We start from the raw sequence: 19,930 nt of genomic DNA, 5'->3' as shown, positions 1-19,930 counted from the left end.
GCTGTCTATTTATTAGTTCCACATAGTTCATTGTTGTATCTGAGGATCTACAATAGTTACTGCACATATATATTCAACCACAAAGGTGTACTAATGAGCTATGCGAGATAAAAAATAAAAATTAATCCAAATTGAGGACTACTGAAATTATATTATTTCAGTGTAGATAAGGGAAGGGTAGGTTACATGACAGCCAGACAAGGCAGTGTATGAATCAAACACATTTGCATATGAATGGAGTGGAGATTAGCTGTCTTCCTGATCTGTAAGGTAAGTAACAATAATGTGTCAAGCTGTTTTCTTTGCAATGTTTAAGACATAGATTTGATGTTGTAATGTCAACAAGTTACCCAGAAGTAGTTAGAAGAAGCCATGTTTAAATTTGATTAGCTAAACAAAACTTGTTTAAAACAGCGAAATTGTCACAGAAATCAGCCTTTTTTTGCATAGTGGGGATGAAAAGAATGAGCTCCAAAATTCAAGTCATTAGGTCATCACACCATTGATATAGCAATGGACGCTAATAGTTGATCAAATCCCATTGTGATGCGGGTGGGGACTTTTTGGCTGAGGGGCATTATTTGGAATGATAGGCCAAATCATAGTCTGGCTGTGTGTTGACGGGTGTGGAAGGTACACTGTATATACAAAAGTATGTGGACACCCCTTCAAATGAGTGGATTCAGCCATTTCAACCACATCTGTTGCTGACAGGTATATAAAATCGCGCACACACCCATGCAATCTCCATAGACAAACATTGCCAGTTATGGTGGTAAAAAAATAGACTTATGCACATGAGCCTTAAACCAGTACATTTCCACTTTGTGTTTTTCCTCTCTTGTTTCTGAGTAACTTAGTCACGTGGCTAAAGACAAAGGGTCGTCTGAGACCAGTTTTTGGCCCATCCTGTTCTTTTCGTTTCTTTCAGAAAAAGCTGTGTGGAAAAAAGAGAAGAGGCTAGCTTGAGCACCAGCGAGAATTCTATCAGCTGAAAGGAGTAACAAAACTGGCGTTATCACCTGTTTGTATGCTATGTTCCCATCATGATCTCACACATCTGCTAAACTGACATGTTGACAAAGGTTATAAAAGCTGAGACCCAACTCTGTTCGTTGGGCTCTTAGCGCTGCACTGTTGAGTGATTGTTCACCAGCTCCAGATTTGCACATCTTATAATAAAAAGTTGTTTTGAAGAATCTGCAATCTCTTCCTTTTGGATAGAATTTCTACACCACGGTAGAATGGCCTTACAGAAGAGCTCAGTGACTTTCAATTTGGTACTGTCATAGGATGCCACCTTTCCAACCAGTCAGTTTGTCAAATTTCTGCCCTGTTAGAGCTGCTCTGGTCAACTGTAAGAGCTTTTATTGTGAAGTGATAATGCCTCAGGCCAACAAAATCATCACTAACACTCACAACCAAGTTCCAACATCAGCACAAGAACTGTTCCTCAGGAGCTTCGTGAAATGGGTTTCCATGGCTGAGCAGCCACACACAAGCCTAAGATCACCATGTGCAATGCCAAGTGTCTTCTGGAGTGGTGTAAAGCTCGCCGCCATTGGACACTGGAGCAGTGGAAACACATTCTCTGATGTGATGAATCTTTCGTCACCATCTGGCAGTCCGATGGACGAATCATCTGGGTTTGGCGAACGCTACCTACCCCAATGCATAGTGCCAACTGTAAAGTTTGGTGGAGGAGGAATAATGGTCTGGGTCTGTTTTTCATGGTTCAGGCCCCTTAGTTCCAGTGAAGGGAAATCTTAACGCTACAGCATACAATGACATTCTAAATGATTCTGTGCTTCCAACTTTGTGGCAAAAGTTTGGGGAAGGCCCTTTCCTGTTTCAGCATGACAATGCCCCTGTGCACAAAGCGAGGTCCATACAGAAATGGTTTGTCGAGATCGGTATGGAAGAACTTGACTGGCCTGCACAGAGCCCTGACCTCAACTCCATCGAACACCTTTTGGATGAATTGAAAAGAAGACTGAGCCAGGCATAATTTCCCAACATCAGATATGGGAAGAGGGGGAAGGGTGAGGAAGAGACAGGTAAAGGGAGAGTGGGATGGAGAGAGAGAGAGAGAGAGAGAGAGAGAGAGAGAGAGAGAGAGAGAGAGAGAGAGAGAGAGAGAGAGAGAGAGAGAGAGAGAGAGAGAGAGAGAGAGAGAGAGAGAGGAGTCACAGTGTGGTGGTAGTCTTTACTGGGTCATAGTGCAGTCACAGTGTGGTGGTAGTCTACTGGGTCATAGTGCAGTCACAGTGTGGTGGTGGAGTCGACAGAGTCATAGTGCAGTCACAGTGTGGTGGTAGTCTACTGGGTCATAGTGCAGTCACAGTGTGGTGGTAGTCTACTGGGTCATAGAGCAGTCACAGTGTGGTGGTAGTCTACTGGGTCATAGTGCAGTCACAGTGTGGTGGTAGTCTACTGGGTCATAGTGCAGTCAGTGTGGTGCTAGTCTACTGGGTCATCATGCAGTCAGTGTGGTGGTGGAGTCGACAGAGTCATAGTGCAGTCAGTGTGGTGGTAGTCTTTACTGGGTCATAGTGCAGTCACAGTGTGGTGGTGGAGCCTACAGAGTCATAGTGCAGTCTCAGTGTGGTGGTGAATTCTACAGAGTCATAGTTCAGTCACAGTGTGGTGGTAGTCTAAAGAGTCGTAGTTCAGTCACAGTGTGGTGGTGGAGTCTACAGAGTCATAGTGCAGTCACAGTGTGGTGGTAGTCTACTGGGTCATAGTGCAGTCACAGTGTGGTGGTGGAGTCTACAGAGTCATAGTGCAGTCAGTGTGGTGGTAGTCTACAGAGTCATAGTGCAGTCACAGTGTGGTGGTAGTCTTTACTGGGTCATAGTGCAGTCACAGTGTGGTGGTAGTCTACTGGGTCATAGTGCAGTCACAGTGTGGTGCTAGTCTACTGGGTCATAGTGCAGTCACAGTGTGGTGGTGGAGTCTACAGAGTCATAGTTCAGTCACAGTGTGGTGGAGTCTACAGAGTCATAGTGCAGTCACAGTGTGGTGGTAGTCTTTACTGGGTCATAGTGCAGTCACAGTGTGGTGGTGGAGTCTACAGAGTCATAGTTCAGTCACAGTGTGGTGGTAGTCTTTACTGGGTCATAGTGCAGTCACAGTGTGGTGGTGGTAGTCTACAGAGTCATAGTGCAGTCAGTGTGGTGGTAGTCTACAGAGTCATAGTGCAGTCACAGTGTGGTGGTGGTCTTTACTAGCTCATAGTGCAGTCACAGTGTGGTGGTGGTCTTTACTGGGTCATAGTGCAGTCACAGTGTGGTGGTGGTCTTTACTAGCTCATAGTGCAGTCACAGTGTGGTGGTAGTCTTTACTGGGTCATCGTGCAGTCACAGTGTGGTGGTAGTCTTTACTGGGTCATAGTGCAGTCACAGTGTGGTGGTAGTCTACTGGGTCATAGTGCAGTCACAGTGTGGTGGTAGTCTACTGGGTCATAGTGCAGTCACATTGTGGTGCTAGTCTACTGGGTCATAGTGCAGTCACAGTGTGGTGGTGGAGTCTACAGAGTCATAGTTCAGTCACAGTGTGGTGGAGTCTACAGAGTCATAGTGCAGTCACAGTGTGGTGGAGTCTACAGAGTCATAGTGCAGTCACAGTGTGGTGGTGGTCTTTACTGGGTCATAGTGCAGTCACAGTGTGGTGGTAGTCTACTGGGTCATAGTGCAGTCACAGTGTGGTGGTAGTCTACTGGGTCATAGTGCAGTCACAGTGTGGTGGTAGTCTTTACTGGGTCATAGTGCAGTCACAGTGTGGTGGTGGTCTTTACTGGGTCATAGTGCAGTCACAGTGTGGTGGTGGTCTTTACTAGCTCATAGTGCAGTCACAGTGTGGTGGTAGTCTTTACTGGGTCATAGTGCAGTTTTACCTTGTATGGGGAACAAATCACATGATTGTGGGAGCACCTCCTCTAAGACTAATGAATTAGGCTGTTTGAGAAGGTTTGAAACCTAAGCAACCTGCCTACACATAGTTTGGTGTACATTAGATCAACATAGCTACTGTAGTAGGTCAAAGCTTCTGAAAAAAAAAAAAAAAAAAAGTTTGACCAATGCCCACTTCTCATGTTAAAAAAAAACATTGCTTTTTTTTTTAATAAAAAAGATTGAATGAATAGGTGAATGAAAAGTGAAATGCAAATGAGTATGAAACATCAGTGTACACTTGACCAACAACCCAGTTGAACACCATGCACCAAGAGACTGAAAACACTGGATTAAACAAACTTTATTATACAGAATTAATTGTTTTTCATAAATTATTCATCGCCCCAAAGATTTTAACGTCAGTCTCAGACGTCGTCTTCTCATCCACCAGTCAGCCAGGCAGAACCACCTCATCCACCAGGCAGAACCACCTCATCCACCAGTCAGTCAGCCAGGCAGAACCACCTCATCCACCAGTCAGTCAGCCAGGCAGAACCACCTCATCCACCAGTCAGTCAGCCAGGCAGAACCACCTCATCCACCAGTCAGTCAGCCAGGCAGAACCACCTCATCCACCAGGCAGAACCACCTCATCCACCAGTCAGTCAGCCAGGCAGAACCACCTCATCCACCAGTCAGTCAGCCAGGCAGAACCACCTCATCCACCAGTCAGAACCACCTCATCCACCAGTCAGTCAGCCAGGCAGAACCACCTCATCCACCAGTCAGAACCACCTCATCCACCAGTCAGAACCACCTCATCCACCAGTCAGTCAGCCAGGCAGAACCACCTCATCCACCAGTCAGAACCACCTCATCCACCAGTCAGAACCACCTCATCCACCAGTCAGTCAGCCAGGCAGAACCACCTCATCCACCAGTCAGTCAGAACCACCTCATCCAGCAGTTAGAACCACCTCATCCACCAGTCAGTCAGTCAGGCAGAACCACCTCATCCACCAGTCAGTAAGAACCACCTCATCCACCAGTCAGTCAGAACCACCTCATCCACCAGTCAGTCAGAACCACCTCATCCACCAGTCAGTCAGAACCACCTCATCCACCAGTCAGTCAGTCAGAACCACCTCATCCACCAGTCAGTCAGAACCACCTCATCCACCAGTCAGTCAGAACCACCTCATCCACCAGTCAGTCAGAACCACCTCATCCACCAGTCAGTCAGTCAGGCAGAACCACCTCATCCACCAGTCAGGCAGAACCACCTCATCCACCAGTCAGTCAGAACCACCTCATCCACCAGTCAGTCAGAACCACCTCATCCACCAGTCAGTCAGTCAGGCAGAACCACCTCATTCACCAGGCAGAACTACCTCATCCACCAGGCAGAACCACAGGGTAATTTACATTATGCAGAACCCTCCAAAATATTACCTAGAACTCACTAGAACCCACTTAAGGTTGCAAAACTCTGGGGTTGCAAGTTTCCTGGTTTTCAAGGAAAAAAAAGTTCTGGGATTTCCTGCTTATTCTCTCCTAATTCCAAGAATGTTCCAACCTGGATTTCTGGGAAACCGAGACATTTTTGTAAAGTTACTCTAAACCCACCCATTATGTCTTAGAACCCACCACAATGTCACCAGTTGTTCCCTCTTTCACCACACCTAAACCCACCCATGATGTCTTAGAACCCACAGCAATGTCACCAGTTGTTCCCTCTCTCACCACACCTAAACCCACCCATTATGTCTTAGAACCCACCACAATGTCACCAGTGGTTCCCTCTCTCACCACACCTAAACCCACCCATTATGTCTTAGAACCCACAGCAATGTCACCAGTGGTTCCCTCTCTCTCTCTCTCTCTCTCTCTCTCTCACCACACCTAAACCCATACTCCCATGTAGTTCTACAGCAAAATATCAGATAATGCCCCAACCAGTCGGATACACCCCAACAGGATACTTCATTCAGTAGCATAACAGTCAATATTGACATAAAACCCACCTTGGAACTTTGATCTAGAACCCTGATCTAGGAGTCAGTGTGGTTCTTGATTAGCATAAAAAAGGGTTCAGAGGTGTTTCTGGGAGGTTGGTCTGCAGGGTGAAGGAGTTCCCTTTACATTCCTCTGTGTGTGTGTGTGTGTGTGTGTGTGTGTGTGTTCATGCAACAAGCAGCAGCATCAAGCCACTCCGTTAGCCAGGTATCAGCTGAGCTTTCTTTCTGTTAAAGGAAACACAAGAAAAGCAAACCAATCATCTATCAGTCAGACATGGTTTTACACAGGAACGTCATGTTCTGACTCACAGGTATTTTACTAACAGAGATTAATTCCAAGTATTACTTTAACATGTCAATTAAAAATTAAACAATGAGAGTCTATAGTCAAAGAATTGACGCAACTAATGACCAGACACTTCACAGTTGTCTATTATCCAAACTAGACCTTCATAATTCATAGCTCTAGATCTATACACGGTACATTCCTCTACATACAAATGACTAACAACAGAGGAAACCAAACAGAATGCAAATGTCAGTTCTTGGAAAGCCTCAAGGACATCCTAGAATGCTCTGATCATTTATATAAATTATTAATTTATTACTGTTAATATTGTGTAACATGCTTGGATGAACCTAGAGGACCACAATGGAAATAACTCTTCCAGCTCTATTGTGTTTTTATCCTCCAGTATTTTTTTAAGCATGTGTTGTCTCAGGCTGGAGCAGCCTTCTCCAAATCAATCAATCAGACCCTACCTTCCAGCGGAGGACGCTTGCAGCAGGACATGTTGTGGTCCCCCTGCTGTGCTGGGGACTGCAGCCTGACTGGACGAGCCCGTCACTGGGCTACCATCTCCTCTCAGGATGGCTGTACATTTCCAGTTATCCATGTAGTTGGCTGGGGAGAGAGATAGACACGGAGATGACAAAGGACAGGGAGAAAGAGAGGAGAGAGCAGAGACAAAAGGATGGATAAGAAGGCTGACATCTTTGAGACTCCTACTGTATACTGTTTATATGAGAACTACTGTATACATGTGAACTACTGTATACATGAGAACTACTGTATACATGAGAACTACTGTATACATGAGAACTACTGTATACATGAGAACTACTGTATACATGAGAACTACTGTATACATGAGAACTACTGTATACTGTTTATATGAGAACTACTGTATATTGTGAATGTAAACTATTCACTTTTTTTCTCTTATATTATATATGGCATTAAGCAGACAATTTAATCCAAAGCAATGTAGTCATGTGGGCATACATTTTTCTTAAAGTATGGATGTTCCGAGGAATAAAACCCACGATTGTGTTGTTGCAAGTACCATGCTCTACCAACTGAGCTACACTTATATGAAATCTGCGCCCCCAGGGCTGTATCGACCCCGTGCCCCCAGACCTTTCCAGAGTCAGACACATCCGTCGTCCCCTGAGGCCAGCAGGGTGCTGCTGACGTTCCAGTCTATACTGACACTACACTAGATACATACTGACACTACACTAGGTGCATACTGACACTACACCAGGTGCATACTGACACTACACCAGGTACACACTGACACTACACTAGGTACACACTGACACTACACTAGGTACACACTGACACTACACTAGATACACACTGACACTACACTAGGTACACACTGACACTACACTAGGTGCATACTGACACTACACCAGGTGCATACTGACACTACGCCAGGTAGATACTGACACTACGCCAGGTAGATACTGACACTACGCCAGGTAGATACTGACACTAGACTAGATACACACTGACACTACACCAGGTAGATACTGACACTACACCAGGTAGATACTGACACTACACTAGGTACACACTGACACTACACTAGGTACACACTGACACTACGCTAGGTACACACTGACACTACGCTAGGTGCATACTGACACTACGCCAGGTAGATACTGACACTACGCCAGGTAGATACTGACACTACACTAGATACACACTGACACTACACTAGATACACACTGACACTACACTAGGTACACACTGACACTACACTAGGTACACACTGACACTACACTAGGTACACACTGACACTACACTAGATACACACTGACACTACACTAGATACACACTGACACTACACTAGGTACACACTGACACTACACTAGGTACACACTGACACTACACTAGGTACACACTGACACTACACTAGGTACACACTGACACTACACTAGATACACACTGACACTACACTAGGTACACACTGACACTACACTAGGTACACACTGACACTACACTAGGTACACACTGACACTACACTAGGTACACACTGACACTACACTAGGTACACACTGACACTACACTAGATACATACTGACACTACACTAGATACATACTGACACTACACTAGATACTCACTGACACTACACTAGGTACACACTGACACTACACTAGATACACACTGACACTACACTAGATACACACTGACACTACACTAGGTACACACTGACACTAGATACATACTGACACTACACTAGATACACACTGACACTACACTAGGTACACACTGACACTACACTAGATACACACTGACACTAGATACATACTGACACTACACTAGATACACACTGACACTACACTAGGTACACACTGACACTACACTAGATACACACTGACACTACACTAGGTACACACTGACACTACACTAGGTACACACTGACACTACACTAGGTACACACTGACACTACACTAGGTACACACTGACACTACACTAGGTACACACTGACACTACACTAGATACATACTGACACTACACTAGATACTCACTGACACTAGATACATACTGACACTACACTAGGTACACACTGACACTACACTAGGTACACACTGACACTACACTAGGTACACACTGACACTACACTAGGTACACACTGACACTACACTAGATACACACTGACACTACACTAGATACACACTGACACTACACTAGGTACACACTGACACTACACTAGGTACATACTGACACTACACTAGGTACACACTGACACTACACTAGGTACACACTGACACTACACTAGGTACATACTGACACTACACTAGGTACACACTGACACTACACTAGGTACATACTGACACTACACTAGGTACATACTGACACTACACTAGATACATACTGACACTACACTAGATACACACTGACACTAGATACACACTGACACTACACTAGGTACACACTGACACTACACTAGGTACACACTGACACTACACTAGGTACACACTGACACTACACTAGGTACACACTGACACTACACTAGGTACACACTGACACTACACTAGGTACATACTGACACTACACTAGGTACACACTGACACTACACTAGGTACACACTGACACTACACTAGATACATACTGACACTAGGTACATACTGACACTACACTAGGTACACACTGACACTACACTAGATACATACTGACACTAGATACATACTGACACTAGGTGCACACTGACACTACACTAGATACATACTGACACTAGATACATACTGACACTACACTAGATACATACTGACACTAGGTGCATACTGACACTACGCCAGGTGCATACTGACACTAGGTGCATACTGACACTAGGTGCATACTGACACTACGCCAGGTGCATACTGACACTAGGTGCATACTGACACTAGGTGCATACTGACACTACGCCAGGTGCATACTGACACTAGGTGCATACTGACACTAGGTGCATACTGACACTACACTAGGTGCATACTGACACTAGGTGCATACTGACACTACGCCAGGTGCATACTGACACTAGGTGCATACTGACACTAGGTGCATACTGACACTAGGTGCATACTGCCACTACGCCAGGTGCATACTGACACTAGGTGCATACTGACACTACGCCAGGTGCATACTGACACTAGGTGCATACTGACACTACACCAGGTGCATACTGACACTAGGTGCATACTGACACTAGGTGCATACTGCCACTACGCCAGGTGCATACTGACACTAGGTGCATACTGACACTACGCCAGGTGCATACTGACACTACGCCAGGTGCATACTGACACTAGGTGCATACTGACACTACGCCAGGTGCATACTGACACTACGCCAGGTGCATACTGACACTACGCCAGGTGCATACTGACACTACGCCAGGTGCATACTGACACTACGCCAGGTGCATACTGACACTACGCCAGGTGCATACTGACACTACGCCAGGTGCATACTGACACTACGCCAGGTGCATACTGACACTACGCCAGGTGCATACTGACACTACGCCAGGTGCATACTGACACTACGCCAGGTGCATACTGACACTACGCCAGGTGCATACTGACACTACGCCAGGTGCATACTGACACTACGCCAGGTGCATACTGACACTACGCCAGGTGCATACTGACACTACGCCAGGTGCATACTGACACTACGCCAGGTGCATACTGACACTACGCCAGGTGCATACTGACACTACACTAGATACATACTGACACTACGCCAGGTGCATACTGACAATAGGTGCATACTGACACTAGGTGCATACTGACACTAGGTACATACTGACACTACACTAGGTACATACTGACACTACACTAGATACATACTGACACTACACTAGATACATACTGACACTACACTAGATACATACTGACACTACGCCAGGTGCATACTGACAATAGGTGCATACTGACACTAGGTGCATACTGACACTAGGTACATACTGACACTACACTAGGTACATACTGACACTACACTAGATACATACTGACACTACACTAGATACATACTGACACTACACTAGATACATACTGACACTACGCCAGGTGCATACTGACACTAGGTACATACTGACACTACGCCAGGTGCATACTGACACTAGGTGCATACTGACACTACACTAGGTGCATACTGACACTACACTAGGTACATACTGACACTAGGTGCATACTGACACTACGCCAGGTACATACTGACACTACGCCAGGTGCATACTGACACTAGGTGCATACTGCCACTAGGTGCATACTGCCACTACGCCAGGTGCATACTGCCACTACGCCAGGTGCATACTGACACTAGGCCAGGTGCATACTGACACTAGGCCAGGTGCATACTGACACTACGCCAGGTGCATACTGCCACTACGCCAGGTGCATACTGACACTACGCCAGGTGCATACTGCCACTACGTGCATACTGACACTACGCCAGGTGCATACTGACACTAGGTGCATACTGACACTACACCAGGTGCATACTGATACTAGGTGCATACTGCCACTACGTGCATACTGCCACTACGCCAGGTGCATACTGCCACTACGCCAGGTGCATACTGACACTAGGTGCATACTGCCACTACGCCAGGTGCATACTGCCACTACGCCAGGTGCATACTGCCACTACGCCAGGTGCATACTGACACTACGCCAGGTGCATACTGACACTACGCCAGGTGCATACTGACACTAGGTGCATACTGACACTAGGTGCATACTGACACTACACCAGGTGCATACTGACACTAGGTGCATACTGACACTACGCCAGGTGCATACTGCCACTACGCCAGGTGCATACTGACACTAGGTGCATACTGACACTACGCCAGGTGCATACTGCCACTACGCCAGGTGCATACTGACACTAGGTGCATACTGACACTACACCAGGTGCATACTGATACTACGTGCATACTGCCACTACGCCAGGTGCATACTGCCACTACGCCAGGTGCATACTGCCACTAGGTGCATACTGCCACTACGCCAGGTGCATACTGCCACTACGCCAGGTGCATACTGACACTAGGTGCATACTGCCACTACGCCAGGTGCATACTGCCACTACGCCAGGTGCATACTGCCACTACGCCAGGTGCATACTGCCACTACGCCAGGTGCATACTGCCACTACGCCAGGTGCATACTGCCACTACGCCAGGTGCATACTGCCACTACCGCCAGGTGCATACTGCCACTACCGCCAGGTGCATACTGCCACTACCGCCAGGTGCATACTGCCACTACCGCCAGGTGCATACTGCCACTACCGCCAGGTGCATACTGCCACTACCACCAGGTGCATACTGCCACCAGGTGCATACTGCCACCAGGTGCATACTGCCACCAGGTGCATACTGCCACCAGGTGCATACTGCCACCAGGTGCATACTGCCACTACCACCAGGTGCATACTGCCACTACCACCAGGTGCATACTGCCACTACCACCAGGTGCATACTGCCACTACCACCAGGTGCATACTGCCACTACCACCAGGTGCATACTGCCACTACCACCAGGTGCATACTGCCACTACCACCAGGTGCATACTGCCACTACCACCAGGTGCATACTGCCACTACACCAGGTGCATACTGCCACTACACCAGGTGCATACTGACACTAGGTGCATACTGACACTACGCCAGGTGCATACTGCCACTACGCCAGGTGCATACTGACACTAGGTGCATACTGACACTACACCAGGTGCATACTGCCACTAGGTGCATACTGCCACTACGCCAGGTGCATACTGCCACTACGCCAGGTGCATACTGACACTAGGTGCATACTGCCACTACGCCAGGTGCATACTGCCACTACGCCAGGTGCATACTGCCACTACGCCAGGTGCATACTGCCACTACGCCAGGTGCATACTGCCACTACGCCAGGTGCATACTGCCACTACGCCAGGTGCATACTGCCACTACGCCAGGTGCATACTGCCACTACCGCCAGGTGCATACTGCCACTACCGCCAGGTGCATACTGCCACTACCGCCAGGTGCATACTGCCACTACCACCAGGTGCATACTGCCACTACCACCAGGTGCATACTGCCACTACCACCAGGTGCATACTGCCACCAGGTGCATACTGCCACCAGGTGCATACTGCCACCAGGTGCATACTGCCACCAGGTGCATACTGCCACTAGGTGCATACTGCCACTACCACCAGGTGCATACTGCCACTACCACCAGGTGCATACTGCCACTACCACCAGGTGCATACTGCCACTACCACCAGGTGCATACTGCCACTACCACCAGGTGCATACTGCCACTACCACCAGGTGCATACTGCCACTACACCAGGTGCATACTGCCACTACACCAGGTGCATACTGACACTAGGTACATACTGACACAGTTACTTCCGGCGTCGACAGAGATGGCCGCCTCGCTTCGCGTTCCTAGGAAACTATGCAGTTTTTTGTTTTTTTACGTGTTATTTCTTACATTAGTACCCCAGGTCATCTTAGGTTTCATTACATACAGTCGAGAAGAACTACTGTATATAAGATCAGCGTCAACTCACCATCAGTACGACCAAGAATATGTTTTTTGCGACGCGGATCCTGTGTTCTGCCTTACAAACAGGACAACGGAATGAATCGCATGCAGCGACCCAAAAAAACGACTACGAAAAAGAGGGAAACGAGGCGGTCTTCTGGTCAGACTCCGGAGACAGGCACAACGTGCACCACTCCCTAGCATTCTTCTTGCCAATGTCCAGTCTCTTGACAACAAGGTTGATGAAATCCGAGCAAGGGTAGCATTCCAGAGGGACATCAGAGACTGTAACGTTCTGTGCTTCACGGAAACATGGCTCACTGGAGAGACGCTATCCGATGCGGTGCAGCCAACGGGTTTCTCCACGCATCGCGCCGACAGTAACAAACACCTTTCTGGTAAGAAGAGGGGTGGGGGCGTATGCCTTATGGCTAACGAGACATGGTGCGATGAAAGAAACATACAGGAACTCAAATCCTTCTGTTCACCTGATTTAGAATTCCTCACAATCAAATGTAGACTGCATTATCTACCAAGAGAATTCTCTTCGATTATAATCACAGCCGTATATATATCCCCCCAAGCAGACACATCGATGGCTCTGAACGAACTTTATTTAACTCTTTGCAAACTGGAAACCATTTATCCGGAGGCTGCATTCATTGTTGCTGGGGATTTTAACAAGGCTAATCTGAAAACAAGACTCCCTAAATTTTATCAGCATATCGATTGCGCAACCAGGGGTGGAAAAACCTTGGATCACTGTTACTCTAACTTCCGCGACGCATATAAGGCCCTGCCCCGCCCCCCTTTCGGAAAAGCTGACCACGACTCCATTTTGCTGATACCTGCCTACAGACAAAAACTAAAACAAGAAGCTCCCATGCTGAGGTCTGTCCAACGCTGGTCCGACCAAGCTGACTCCACACTCCAAGACTGCTTCCATCACGTGGACTGGGACATGTTTCGTATTGCGTCAGATAACAACATTGACGAATACGCTGATTCGGTGTGCGAGTTCATTAGAACGTGCGTTGAAGATGTCGTTCCCATAGCAACGATTAAAACGTTCCCTAACCAGAAACCGTGGATTGATGGCAGCATTCGCGTGAAACTGAAAGCGCGAACCACTGCTTTTAATCAGGGCAAGGTGTCTGGTAACATGACCGAGTACAAACAGTGCAGCTATTCCCTCCGCAAGGCTATCAAACAAGCTAAGCGTCAGTATAGAGACAAAGTAGAATCTCAATTCAACGGCTCAGACACAAGAGGCATGTGGCAGGGTCTACAGTCAATCACGGACTACAGGAAGAAATCCAGCCCAGTCAAGGACCAGGATGTCTTGCTCCCAGGCAGACTAAATAACTTTTTTGCCCGCTTTGAGGACAATATAGTGCCACTGACACGGCCTGCAACGGAAACATGCGGTCTCTCCTTCACTGCAGCCGAGGTGAGTAAAACATTTAAACGTGTTAACCCTCGCAAGGCTGCAGGCCCAGACGGCATCCCCAGCCACGCCCTCAGAGCATGCGCAGACCAGCTGGCTGGTGTGTTTACGGACATATTCAATCAATCCCTATACCAGTCTGCTGTTCCCACATGCTTCAAGAGGGCCACCATTGTTCCTGTTCCCAAGAAAGCTAAGGTAACTGAGCTAAACGACTACCGCCCCCGTAGCACTCACTTCCGTCATCATGAAGTGTTTTGAGAGACTAGTCAAGGACCATATCACCTCCACCCTACCTGACACCCTAGACCCACTCCAATTTGCTTACCGCCCAAATAGGTCCACAGACGATGCAATCTCAACCACACTGCACACTGCCCTAACCCATCTGGACAAGAGGAATACCTATGTGAGAATGCTGTTCATCGACTTCAGCTCGGCATTCAACACCATAGTACCCTCCAAGCTCGTCATCAAGCTCGAGACCCTGGGTCTCGACCCTGCCCTGTGCAACTGGGTACTGGACTTCCTGATGGGCCGCCCCCAGGTGGCGAGGGTAGGTAACATCTCCTCCCCGCTGATCCTCAACACTGGGGCCCCACAAGGGTGCGTTCTGAGCCCTCTCCTGTACTCCCTGTTCACCCACGACTGCGTGGCCACGCACGCCTCCAACTCAATCATCAAGTTTGCGGACGACACAACAGTGGTAGGCTTGATTACCAACAACGACGAGACGGCCTCAAGGGAGGAGGTGAGGGCCCTCGGAGTGTGGTGTCAGGAAAATAACCTCACACTCAACGTCAACAAAACTAAGGAGATGATTGTGGACTTCAGGAAACAGCAGAGGGAACACCCCCCTATCCACATCGATGGAACAGTAGTGGAGAGAGTAGCAAGTTTTAAGTTCCTCGGCATACACATCACAGACAAACTGAATTGGTCCACTCACACAGACAGCATCGTGAAGAAGGCGCAGCAGCGCCTCTTCAACCTCAGGAGGCTGAAGAAATTCGGCTTGTCACCAAAAGCACTCACAAACTTCTACAGATGCACAATCGAGAGCATCCTGGCGGGCTGTATCACCGCCTGGTACGGAAACTGCTCCGCCCTCAACCGTAAGGCTCTCCAGAGGGTAGTGAGGTCTGCACAACGCATCACCGGGGCAAACTACCTGCCCTCCAGGACACCTACACCACCCGATGTTACAGGAAGGCCATAAAGATCATCAAGGACATCAACCACCCGAGCCACTGCCTGTTCACCCCGCTATCATCCAGAAGGCGAGGTCAGTACAGGTGCATCAAAGCTGGGACCGAGAGACTGAAAAACAGCTTCTATCTCAAGGCCATCAGACTGTTAAACAGCCACCACTAACATTGAGTGGCTGCTGCCAACACACTGACACTGACTCAACTCCAGCCACTTTAGGAATGGGAATTGATGGGAAATTATGTAAATATATCACTAGCCACTTTAAACAATGCTACCTTATATAATGTTACTTACCCTACATTATTCATCTCATATGCATACGTATATACTGTACTCTATATCATCGACTGCATCCTTATGTAATACATGTATCACTAGCCACTTTAACTATGCCACTTTGTTTACATACTCATCTCATATGTATATACTGTACTCGATACCATCTACTGTATCTTGCCTATGCTGCTCTGTACCATCACTCATTCATATATCCTTATGTACATATTCTTTATCCCCTTACACTGTGTATAAGACAGTAGTTTAGGAATTGTTAGTTAGATTACTTGTTGGTTATTACTGCATTGTCGGAACTAGAAGCACAAGCATTTCGCTACACTCGCATTAACATCTGCTAACGATGTGTATGTGACAAATAAAATTTGATTTGATTTACTGACACTAGGTACATACTGACATACTGTCTTAGCTGATTTCTTTTGATTTTCCCATGATGTCAAGCAGAGGCAATGAGTTTGAAGGTAGGCCTTGAAATACATCCACAGGTACACCTCCAATTGACTCAAATGATGTCAATTAGCCTATCAGAAGTTTCTAAAGCCATGACATAATTTTCTGGAATTTTCCAAACTGTTTAAAAGGCACAGTCAACTTAGTGTATGTAAACTTCTGATAAACTGGAATTGTGATACAGTGAATTATAAGTGAAATAATCTGTCTGTAAACAATTGTTGGAAAAACTGTCATGCACAAAGTAGATGTCCTAACAGACTTGCCAAAACTATAGTTTGATCACAAGAAATTTGTGGAGTGGTTGAAAAATGAGTTTCAATGACTCCAACATAAGTGTATGTAAACTTCAGACTTCAACTGTACACTACTAAGTATATAAAGTATTCATCCCCTTGGCGTTTTCCTTTTTGTTCCATTACAACCTGTAATTTAAATGTTTTTTAAATACTTATTTGGATTTCAAAACAAAACAGTTCAAATTCGTGAAGAAGTGAATTGAAAAAAAAAAGTAAAAACCCCCCCACAAAAAAACAGAAAAGTGGTGTGTGTATATGTACTCACCCCTTTGCTATGAAGCCCTTAAATAATATCTGGTGCAACCAATTGCCTTCAGATGTCACATAATTAGTTAAATAAAGTCAACTTGTGTGCAATCTAAGTGTCACATGATCTCAGTATATATATACACCCCCCCCCCACACACACACACACACACACACACACACACACACACACACCTGTTCAGTATATATACACACACACACCCCACGAGTCTGCAACACCACTAAGCAAGGGGCACCATGAAGACCAAGGAGCTCTGCAAACAAGTCAGGAATAAAGTTGTGGAGAAGTACAGATCAGGGTTGGGTTATAAAAAAAATATCAGAAAATATCAGCACCATTAAATTCATTTTTAAATGGAAAGAATATGGCACCTCAACAAACCTGCCAATAGAGGGCCGCCCACCAAAACTCACAGACCAGGCAAGGAGGGCATTAATCAGAGAGGCAACAAAGAGACCAAAGATAACCCTGAAGGAGCTGCAAAGCTCCACAGAGGAGATTGGAGTATCTGTCCATAGGACCACTTTAAGCCGTACACTCCACAGAGCTGGGCTTTACAGAAGAGAGGCCAGAAAAAAAGCCATTACATAAAGAAGAAAATAAGGAAACACGTTTGGTGTTCGCCAAAAGGCATGTGGGAGACTCCCCAAACATATGGAAGAAGGTACTCTGGTCAGATGAGACAAAAATTGAGATTTTTGGCCATTAAGGAAAAAAGCTATGTCTGGCAAAAACCCAACACCTCTTATCACCCCAAGAGCACCATCCCTGCTGTGGGGATGTTTTTCCGTCAGTAGGGACTGGGAAACTAGTCAGAATTGAAGGAATGATGGATGGCGCTAAATACAGGGAAAATCTTGAGGGAAACCAGTTTCAGTCATCAAGAGATTTGAGACTGGGACGGAGGTTCACCTTCCAGCAGGACAATGGCCCTAAGCATACTGCTAAAGCAACACTCGAGTGGTTTAAGGGGTTAACATTTAAATGTCTTGGAATGCCCAGTCAAAGCCCAGACCTCAATCCAATTGAGAATCTGTGGTATGACTTAAAGATTGCTGTACACCAGCAGAACCTACCCAACTTGAAGGAGCTGGAGCTGTTTTTCTTTGAAGAACGGGCATGGGCTAAGCTTATAGAAACATACCCAAAAGGCTTGCAGCTGTAATTGCTGCAAAAGGTGGCTCTACAAAGTATCGACTTTGGGGGAGTTTAAGTTATGCACGCTCAAGTTCTGTTTTTTTTTGTTTAATTTCTCATTTGTTTCACAAGAAAAATATTTTGCATCTTCAAAGTGGTAGGCATGTTGTGTAAATCAAATGATACAATCCCCCCAAAAATGCATTTTAATTCCAGGTTGTAAGGCAACAAAATAGGAAAAATGAAAGGGGGTGAACACTTTCGCAAGCCACTGCACTAATACTATTCTACTTTTCCAGAGCCTGACACATCAGTCATCCCCTGAGGAGCCCAGCAAGGTGCTCGATGGTAACAGATTTTGGCCTGCCTACGATCTGTGGACCGACCATGGTCCACTGTCACCCAGGAGCCTGTGTTCATGACATCAACTCTCTCCTGCCCACAGTTCTGGTCAACTACTCCAATATTGGACACCATTGTCACTCAATTAGGTTTTAACAACCTTCATTTTATGCAATCTGAGGGAGGACGACAAACATTTTTAAACACCCTCGCTAGCACAGCGAAAAATAAGGGGTTCGGAACGTTTCAGCTAACTCTTTGCCCTGACCGAGTAACCGAAGAAACTTTACAACGACAGGAAAGTCTCTTTTAGTGACAAAATTGATTTGCGGTGGGAGCAACCAGCACTTTTTAAGAGACAGGATACACCATAACCACAGGGGCTCCAGGACTATGTCCATCAACATCACAACTGTTTTAGAGATTGACAGACAGGGTCAGGTAGTGCTTCAGTGTCAGAATAACCAACAGAGGACTAATACCCTAATGTTTGTTCCTTTAACTCTTCCTTCTGGTGAGTCTATACAAACTGTCATCTCCTACCATTGTTCGATTCGGTCAGAAAATGTGGTTGTAACATGAATTATGTTTTTGTTATTCCGTTGGTTACATCTAGGCAGATGCCCCAGGGGCAGGGTGGCCCACACTGAATATTTTAAATATAATAAAACCTTTCCCGTGAATGAAATCATTGCTGAGCGCGAAGTTGATTTCATGTTTCTCACTGAAACATGGCTGTCTTCATACTGTAATGCCGCTCTTATTGAAGCCTCCCTCCAAACTACAGCTTTTCATACTCTTTCCAAACTTGATCAAAACAGGGAAAAGGATTGTGGCGGACAGACTATTTCTACTAATGCTCTCAGCTGTAAGGACAGTTTGTTTGGTGTCCTTGGGTCTTTTGAGCATCATGCTATGCTGTTTAAATGTCATCCACCAGTGCTGGCCATATCCCTGTATAGGCCACCAATGCACTGCCCCATTTTCTTGACTGATTTCTCTGAATTATTGTCTATTGTCCCTGAACTATGGTAAAATCATTGTGTTGGGTGATTTTAATATTCATGTTGACAAAGACTGACTCCAAGGCCATTTAATTTATGAATATTTTGAGCTCTATGGACTTTATCCAACATGTTCCTTGGCCCACCTATAACCACAGCCATACTCTGGACCTGGTTATAACCAAGGGGCTTTCTACTGGGCCCACCCATACTCTGGACCTGGTTATAACCAA

At 46.4% G+C, this 19,930-nt stretch overlaps 1 protein-coding gene across 2 annotated transcripts in view; it reads right to left on the bottom strand.

The window, feature by feature from the left end:
- Positions 1 to 4,236: 4,236 nt before the first annotated feature.
- Positions 4,237 to 19,930, bottom strand: part of seh1l (SEH1-like (S. cerevisiae)) — a 31,466-nt gene continuing 15,772 nt past the window's right edge. For both annotated transcript variants that reach the window (XM_064979428.1, XM_064979429.1), the window contains exons 9-10: positions 6,674 to 6,815; positions 4,237 to 6,136 (exon numbers count right to left, since the gene is read on the bottom strand). In XM_064979428.1, the coding sequence (XP_064835500.1) occupies positions 6,109 to 6,136; positions 6,674 to 6,815 (170 nt within the window). In that variant the 3' untranslated portion in view covers positions 4,237 to 6,108. The remainder of the gene's footprint in view (positions 6,137 to 6,673; positions 6,816 to 19,930) is intronic.

This window comes from Oncorhynchus masou, chromosome 12 (genome assembly GCF_036934945.1).
Source record: "Oncorhynchus masou masou isolate Uvic2021 chromosome 12, UVic_Omas_1.1, whole genome shotgun sequence".
Taxonomy (NCBI): Eukaryota; Metazoa; Chordata; class Actinopteri; order Salmoniformes; family Salmonidae; genus Oncorhynchus; species Oncorhynchus masou.
The sequence above is the reverse complement of the archived record's forward strand: the minus strand, read 5'-3'. Positions and strand labels throughout refer to the sequence as shown.